The 9,515-nt window shown below is 43.1% G+C and overlaps 1 protein-coding gene across 1 annotated transcript in view; it reads left to right on the top strand.

Annotated features, from left to right (window-relative positions):
• The first annotated feature begins 2,339 nt into the window (after positions 1 to 2,339).
• Positions 2,340 to 9,515, top strand: part of syt4 (synaptotagmin IV) — a 7,623-nt gene continuing 447 nt past the window's right edge. The window contains exons 1-5 of the mRNA XM_079670079.1: positions 2,340 to 2,636; positions 4,368 to 4,987; positions 5,074 to 5,397; positions 7,907 to 8,027; positions 8,628 to 9,515. The exon at positions 8,628 to 9,515 is cut by the window's right edge and continues 447 nt beyond it. Coding sequence (XP_079526205.1) covers positions 2,603 to 2,636; positions 4,368 to 4,987; positions 5,074 to 5,397; positions 7,907 to 8,027; positions 8,628 to 8,947 — 1,419 coding nt within the window. The 5' untranslated portion in view covers positions 2,340 to 2,602 and the 3' untranslated portion in view covers positions 8,948 to 9,515. The remainder of the gene's footprint in view (positions 2,637 to 4,367; positions 4,988 to 5,073; positions 5,398 to 7,906; positions 8,028 to 8,627) is intronic.

Here is a 9,515-nt window from a genome sequence, read left to right as displayed (position 1 = left end):
TTGTAACTCAGAGAAACAAAACACAACTCGTAAAAGACAAACCAGTACAACATATGTAGATGTAGCTGTTGTTGAAGTGCAAACATAAGACTGAAATAATAGAGGCCTTGAATGAAGTTGTTTTGTTCTCCTGATTTATTCTGGTTGGCCGACCTTTGATCAAAAATGTGATACAGTGACAGACAGCAATTTTTTTGTTGACAAAAGGTCAAGACTTTTAATTTGTGTCTTGCAAACAACTAAAGAAATCCAGATAAAAAATACACCAAGTGAATATACAGTAAAGGATGTTACACAATATTTGGTTGCCACTCCCCCATGACGTCTGTATCTGCAGGAGTGTGTTATGATTGACAATTTAATGACATGTTGCATGTTATTCATTTATCTACCTGACTCACCCTTTTAGGTTTCATTTTTACATAAATAATGTGACTGTTTCACTTCTCAGGAAAGGCCAACATCCATTAGTGTAGATACAAACCTATACACAAAGAGGTCATACACACAAGAACTGTTTTGTTCAACAACATTGAACGTAGGACAAATATGACTATGACTTGACTGGTTGAATGGCCCTGTAAAACAATTTGTTTGGATTAGGTTTTAGGACAAATGTGTAACACTATGGCAAAGAGAGCAAATAATTATAAAAACAATGCTTGATGTAGAAGCATGGTGTTTTAGAGTCAATATGTGTTGAGTGACCATCTCTGTCTTGGCCTTTGTTGCATTCAGGGGAAATGCATTCTTTGCTATGAACACCAGGGGTCAGTATTTGATTATATCAGATGTTAAAGCTGTTGACTTGAGGCCTTTCTCACAGCACACATTTTCACTTGACACAGTTTGAAAACACAGGTATTACAACACTATGTAATACATTAAGGATGTTTCTGTTATATTCACACCTGTGTTTCCCCCCTGTAACAACTCAGCATGACTTCTGTGAAAATGCGTCTGCAGAGCACTTTGACTTGTGTATGGTGTCTTTTGTGTTTGCGCCATCTGAAGTCCACCACCAGCTCCTTGGTCTTCCCTGCGTTGAGCTGGAGGTGGTTCCTCTGGCACCAGAGGGTGAAGTCCTGCGTCAGTTCCCTGTACTCCCTGTCGTCCCCTGGGGGGTCCCAGTACTGCTGATTATGGTGTCTGAATGGCAGTCCCTGGTCTTCTCGTACTGTGGACGGTTGGTGAGTAGTCCAGGATCCAGGAGGTGAAGTGGTGATCCCTCCCAGAGTGCTGCAGCTGGGGGGCTGGATGGTGTTGAAGGCACTGGAGAAATCCCAGAACGTGATCCTCACGATGTCCCCAGCCTCCTCCAGGTGGGAGAGGGACCTCCGCAGCAGGTAGATGATGGCGTCATCCACCCCGATGTCAGGCTGGTAGGCGCAGCGGGTCCATCGACGCTCTCACAAGGGGCCGAAGGTGGCCGAGGAAGAGCCTATCCACAAAGTTTTCCTTTTACATCACAGTTAGACCCATTGAATTTAAATCATATTATGAGTTATATGCGTATACTGATTAACATCCAGTTTGCATACAGCAGAGGGTTTTACCTTATTGACCTTTGAGTCTGATTACTGTTTATCTGCAGCATTTCAAAAAAGTAAATAAGACATTTGACTATAAACAGTATATAGTTAATCATAAACACTGAAGTCGAAATCAAAAGTCAACTTTATTGTCAATCTTTCAGTTTGTGTGTACAGACAGAGAGATTGAAATAACGTTTCCCACAATCCCGAAAACAAAATTACAAATATGTAAAAATATGTATACAAATATGTATATATACTGTATACACAATCAACAGCACACATTAAGACATCAATAAAAGCACAACAATCAATATAAAATAGTCACTTTAATATCACTGAAGACTATTAACTAAAGTGGTAGTAAACCTGTTACTGTAATTACTATCAATCAAGGAAAAACATCAGTGCATAGTAATCAGCCAAATGACACTTACTTCAATAGATGTAACACACACACACACACACACACACACACACACACACACACACACACACACACACACACACACACACACACACACACACACACACACACACACACACACACACACACACACACAAACAAACACACACACACACACACACACACACACACACACACACACACACACACACACACACACACACACACGGAGGTGATACAGACTTGGACCGTTCACTTCCTAATAATCAATCAGGGGAATTGGCATAAATGGTGGTGCTGCTACTCCGGGGGTCCTGCTTGCACAGCCTCCGTCACTACTGCGTCATCACCGGTGAGCTCAGCGTTATCGGCAGGGAGGGGGGAGATAGGGAGGGAAAGAGAGAGGAAGAGAAACGGGGTGTTGCCGCCTCTGAGACTCGCGCATCTATGAGTAACAGCAGCAGCAGGGAGAGGAACACAACACTCCATCCTTCTCTCTGGGAAAAAAACAACCACTGCCGTTTCTTAAATAATTGACGCCATACAAAACCTCCTGCATTTTCAAACACAATCAAAGTCGAGTCCTTGTGGAGATATACTGCACAGTGTCACCGGGAGAGAAGAAAGCGGGCGGACAGTTTCAGCACCTCGGACAGTGAACATGGCTCCAATGGTGGAGGAAGGGGCTCAGCTCGGTGAGTCGATTTATTAACCTCAAATGACGCAGGTGTGATTGGTGAGGGTGCTAATGGTAGCCTCGTGCTTCTGAATCTTCATAAAGCGAGAGTTATTCATTCCGCGTGACTCAAAGGTAACTAGTCTTATTATCGCGATATTTTGTGATATTCTTTCCATTCTTTATTTAAAATACAACAACAATAAAGGTATTTTAGAGTAAAATGTATTTAATTTTGTCAAGTTTTAGTTTAGTGGTTTCATCCAGTGTGGTGCCAAACTCGATAAAACTACGTGTTTATGAACAGCCTCCATTTTGCAGCTAGCTTAAAAGGTGACAGCTAATTATCAGTAGAAACAGCCCACAGGGTGACATGTTTTATGATATTAATATTAGAAAGTGGTGTTACTACAGGCAGTCTATGTCCCCTCGGTTCAGCTGCTCAGTGGCTCCATCCATCTGTCTGTTGTTGTTGCCCTGAAAACAACTCCACCCAGGATGTTGGGGTGAAATATTAATGACAGGGAGAAAACAAATTATGTGTACTGACATGAGCATGACTATCCCTCCATTTTTAGATTAGTAATCCACTAGATGGATACTATGCCTGAAACTACCAGGATCCTTTACCTTTAAATATAGGTATTATTTCCTTACAATAATACAACAGCCATGAATTACTTATAGGCTTATATGATCAGAAATGGCAGAAGTGAAACTGTTCTGATCAGTCAATGTTTACCTGTAATTCCTGTACAAAACACGGTTTTTTATTTTTAGCATGACAATTTCAGTGTCAGAATTAACAACACATCTAATGTAATGTGAGTTAACTACAGTGCATATCATTCAAAAAAAGTCACAAGTATGTGTGATTTCCCCACCCTCTCTCTGTCTCTTTGAATGGGTGTTAACCTGAGTGCTTTTCCACTGGCCGCCCTCTTGACTGCAGGAAATGCTGCACTTTTCCTCTATTGAAATTGACCTATTAACTGACTGCATGAGAAGGCAGCATGATTGCTGTTGAGTCACAGTTCAACACCACCATACAAAAGACAGAAGCATTGAGTGGCAAATATCCCAGTAAAATGTCTCCATAGTAATGTCTTAGTGACACTCAGTAAAGCAGACAAAAGTACCAAATATAAATAAATATAACACAGGGCCTATTACAAAGGTCTGTGCTGTTATACAATACCTCAAGTGGGATCAGGGTGATCCATGATGTTTTGCCCAAAACAAATATAATGTAAGAATTAGATTTGCTGTAATACATATGCCTGTATTTGTTCTCTATATCGGATAGAATGTTCCAGATGTCTTCCTTTTGGAGTGTCATTGTTAGTCAACAAAATTGACTGACTTATCATAATAATGATACAATGATATTTGAGAATATTTTCTCCATTTATGCTGTTGCCGAGGTCTTGTTACTTTCTTTGTTCAACCATTTGACATGTCGTTAGGTTTCTTAGTAGATATACACCAGCTGTTTCCTGTTGATGTACTGTAGCCATGTAAGGAATATGAACAATCACCAACAGATTGCGTTGTTTTCATCTCCATCTGACTCAAATCTGCAGTCTGCGTCAGTCACAAAATGGAACCAGTTGCCTCAGTGCAACAATAAAATGTGTTGAGGTGAACCGTTGTTTTACATGTAGTTGCTTCACAGTGTGTGGATAGACATTTCTAACCAATACAATGTTTTCTCCTTCCCTCCCTCGGCTCTCTCTGTCCTCCTCCACAGTGGCAGTGCCAGTAGGTGTTGCTGTGGTGAGTGTCTTCGGCCTTGTCTTCACTGTGTCAGCCTTTGCATGGATCTGTTGCCAGCGTAAAAACACCAAATCCCAGAAGACACCTCCCTATAAGTTTGTGCACATGCTCAAAGGGGTCGACATCTACCCGGAGAGCCTCAGCGGTAAGAAGAAGTTTGCTGCGGCTGCCACCACCTCGAGTAATGACTCCAGTAAAACTGATGTTAACGGGAACTGCCATACTGCCACCACATTGAATCCGACCACCACCGGTAAACTGACCTCAAGTCCAAACGGATCCAAACCGGAACTGCATCTGGATCTGGAGAAACGGGATCTGAATGGAAACTTCACCACCAAACCATTTCATCACCACCACCAGAAGGTGCGCAGCTCCCCGGACCTGGAGCTGCCCTCTCCCCTTGCTGGATACACACAACCTGGGGTGATGGACCACCGTGACATACCTTCACCATCCAGCACCCTCTCCAGCCAGGCACCCACCCCGGCTGTAGACAAGCCCCATGGAGAGGAGAGGGATGCTGGGCTGGGGACCCTCCACTTCTCCCTGGAATACCAGCCGGAGAAAAAGGCCTTCATCGTCCATATCAAGGTACTGTGTGTCTTTCTGATTAGCTGTGAGTATCATTTCCTGATCAATATAGTTTCATTGACTGATTGATGACTTTTTTACTTCAGGAAGCCCATGGCCTGACCCCGACTGATGAGCAGTCCCTGACCTCTGATCCTTACATCAAGCTGACCCTGCTGCCGGAGAAGAAGCACCGTGTGAAGACCAGGGTCCTGAGGAAGACACTGGACCCCGCCTTTGACGAGACCTTCAGCTTCTACGGGATCCCGCTGGCCCGAGTGTCGGAGTTGTCCCTCCACTTCATGGTGCTGAGCTTCGACAGGTTCTCCCGTGATGAAGTCATCGGAGAGACCCTCGTACCCTTGTCTGGGATCGACTTATCCGAGGGGCGCATGCTGATGAGCCGGGAGATCATCAAGAAAAATGTCAAGGTAAAATCTCAAACAATGGTGTCTTAAATTATTTTGCACATGCAGCATATTTATTTTATATAACACATTGAAAAACTTCTCCAACTGTGAGTCATAATTTACCTTAATAGCAAAAGTGCTTCCAAATTGCCAATATTAATCAGTACATAAATCAGTTCCACAATCGTCATCAAATCCAATTAGTAATTTCAATATAATGATATGTTAATCACGAACCCGGGTGAATTGTTTCTTACTCCTTCCAAACTTTAATTTAGCTCTAATGGCATAATCTGCACATTGATTATAAGTGCATTTTGCAAATGCATTGAAGCAGTTCACTCACACTGTATCAGTCACTAGCTAAGTTAACTGTTGATGTTGAATAAGGCAAATGGGGATAGAAAATGCATCCCATGTGATGAGGATATGAGATCTGTTGCACCATCATGGATTTGAAAGCTGATGCTGAGGTCTGTTGTTGTTCTTAAATGACATTATTACATTCCCATCAGTGTGCTGGATAGATAGAGTGATATCTACACCACACCATTATGGATCTAGGGGTTGGTGTTCAATATACTTGCTGCTGCATATGGGCTGTTCCTGGCAGCTATGAGGACCACAAATGTACTTTCGCTAATTTCCAGTGAAACCTTGTACTTTTAGAAAAATGTCATGTGGTATCACAACCATTTGTTGTGGTGTTGTGACGACAGAAAGAAAAAAATGTATATTTCCCAGGAATGCATCAGACTAAACTTGGATAATAACAGCAGCGTTGGCTGCATTACATTCAGATAAACTGCTGTACGATGATATCTCTGCCTTATCTGTCTGTGGCGTAGGATACAGCAGCCCTCTATGTATTAGCAGATGGTTTGGCTGTACATGATTCGTCCATTTACGGGTGGAATGTGAGATGATATCAATGTAATTATAGAACTGTGGGCTCTGCTTTAATGGAAGCACTACCAGGTGGGAGAGGATATGTTCACTACTATCTGTAATATCTTCAAAGATCTCTGAAATGATGTAGCGATCCAGAGAAGTGCTGGGAATTCAGATTCTGAGACATATAAAACCCCTCTCATCCCCCCTCAGCAGAGCTCCCATCTGCAATTTCATCATCAAGTGGATTATATTTCTTAAACTATGTTCTGCTGTCTCTCTCCAAGCTGAGGCGCATTTCTTATTCAGTTCCATTTCTCATTTGGGTCCCAGGAGAGACGTGTCTAACAAAGCTTTGCTGCAGGGAGGGGTCTGCTGTGCCTGAACGCTTTTTAGTGCAATCCAAAGAAAATGTGTTTTCCAATTCAGCATATGTTTTGCAGTGCTCTTCTGGGTGTTTTATTTTGACAAGTGAAAAGAGAAAAAAGGCTTCAACCGTAGTTGTTTACTGTTTTTCAGCTGGAATGTAAGTGTTTCTTTATATAAAGACAGCATACTGGAACTTTGTTTAGTGCATTAGAAATAGCCACAACATTTTGAGTGCCCAAAAAACTAAGAATAACACAAAATAGTTCAAAAATATTGCATCCAGTATTAAATATGTCCATGGTGACATATTTTGGCTGAATTCTCTCAGTAAGAGCCGTCTATTTTTGTTCTCTCTGATTAGAAGCAGCCCTATGCTAACAGGGTGGTGGCTCTTTGTCTGCGTGTTTCATAGATTTAGCATCAGTGCTTTGTGTGTGTGCTTTGTGTGCGTGTGTGCGTGCGTGTGTGTGTGTGTGTGTGTGTGTGTGTGTGTGTGTGGGGGGGGGGGGTGTGTATGCATGCAAGCATACAGCAGTTCAGAGAATCGATACAGCACGTCTTAAGCAGTGTAGCCATCGCCTTTTTGTCCCCATAGAGAATAATAAAAAGAATAGAATAAGGTTTTTTTTTTTTTTTGTCGTCTAATAAAACTACAATGTCCCTAGAGGAACTGTATAAAAATAAATCTGCGACACACTTTCAGAGACTTAAACATAATTTTAGTGGTGGAAGTTGTCTTTTATCTGCGTACTACATCTCATTGCCATGGGAACCATGAGCCGAGGCTTGACATCGCGCAAGGTGTGATCACAGCATCCGACACAGTGTGTGTGTGTGTGTGTGTGTGTGTGTGTGTGTGTGTGTGTGTGTGTGTGTGTGTGTGTGTGTGTGTGTGTGTGTGTGTGTGTGTGTGTGTGTGTGTCACAAGTGTAGGGCAGAACAGGGAGCTTCTCAGTCACACATTTTTGCAAGTTGTGACATGAGAACACACTCGATGCAGGTGTTGTTATTTAGTCGACAGACATTTAATCTGGGGGCACTGACACAATTTGCAGCGGATGGTTTCACCACGTCATTGTTGATATTAGCTAATTATTTAACAAGTAACATATTTTTAGGATTATTACATAGATTTGATAATAGGTACATCAAATAATCCGTTACTAGTATGCAATCTTCTGATATTTGTCCCTTGTTAAACTTGAAGGAAAGAAAGATGTACATACAGGGTGATGCCATTTATTAACCCCCCCTCCCTGTCTCTCCACAGAAGTCCTCAGGTCGAGGGGAGCTGCTTCTCTCCCTGTGCTACCAGTCCACCACCAACACTCTGACCGTGGTCGTCCTCAAGGCTCGCCACCTGCCCAAGACTGAAAACAATGGACCTACAGGTAAAAGCACATGTAGAGAAACGTATAAAATGTGATCCACAAAATGCATGTGTGCTTCAACCTCCTTCACATAACCATGAGCGGATGAAATGAAATCACTTTCCTCTTCCTGCCAAGCAGCCCAGACTACTTTGGATGCAGTGATAGTTTCCATTATGACACCGCCACCGCACTGAAGTAATCTGATCAGGATGTGATAGAGAGCACTTTAGTGACAAGCACACACACACACACACACACACACACACACACACACACACACACACACACACACACACACACACACACACACACACACACACACACACACACACACACACACACACACACACACACACACACACACACACACACACACACACACACACACACACACACACACACATACTGTACACACAAACACACACACACACACACACACTGAGTGTTTACACAGCCAGCCTCTTTTGTCCTCATCAACAACATCCATCATTTCCGCTCCATCGATCGCCGTATTGATCGGGCTCAGGAATAATATGCCACTCTGCAACCGCTGCAGGGATAGTCACCAAGTCTTTTTTTGTTGCTTTTGACCTTACTTTGATCATTCTCCTTCTCTAGATCCGTACGTCAAGGTGAACATGTACCAGGGCAAGAAGCGCGTGTATAAGAAGAAGACCCACGTGAAGAAGTGCTCCCCCAACCCGGTCTTCAACGAGCTCTTTGTCTTTGATCTGCCCTCCGAAGAGGGTCTGAGGGACACCAGCGTGGAGCTGCTGCTGTTGGACTCAGACATGGGCACCTCCCGCTGCCCCAACACCGTCCTGGGGCGGGTGGTGCTGGGCACATCGGTGGCGGGCACGTCTGGCGAGCACTGGAGGGAGATCTGCGACCACCCGCGCCGCCAGATCGCCAAATGGCACGGTTTGTCGGAGGATTAGAAGGTATCTGATCTGGTCCCACCACGACAGGGATGGATTGAGGATGAAACACATTGGACTTTCAGTGAGGGCGGATGGGAAACAGGGGGAGGGGCTTTGATGTTGTTGGGGAGGTAGGGGGTCATTTGAAGTGATGTCATCATTCAATCAATCATTCACTTATCTATGAAGTTATCGGGGTTCGGCGGGGAGTGCGGGGCATGACAAAGGGAACCCCGTAGCTCTAAACGAACCCAAAGACTGTCACGGAAAATCACCTGGTAACATGCAACATTAGCTCCATGGCAACAATCAATTGTCAAGGTAAAAGTGTGCAGTGCAGAATGTCTTAAATGTTGCAATTACTCTTCTTTATCTCTTCTTCTTCTTCTTCTTCTTTTTCTTCTTCTTCTTCTTCTTCTTTTCTTCTTGTTCTTCTTCTTTCTTTCTTTGGCTATTCCTCTTATAAATAGTAACCTAGTTCATTGTATGAAAACCAGAATGAACCACATCTGACAACGCTGTAAAAAATGTGGATTATTAAAAGTTTTATTTTATAACGACAATGTTTTCTTCATAAAGATGTAGA

This window comes from Notothenia rossii (genome assembly GCF_949606895.1).
Source record: "Notothenia rossii genome assembly, chromosome: 3".
NCBI classification, from domain to species: Eukaryota; Metazoa; Chordata; class Actinopteri; order Perciformes; family Nototheniidae; genus Notothenia; species Notothenia rossii.
Note: the sequence above shows the minus strand (reverse complement) of the source record. Positions and strands in the feature narration are given on the sequence as shown.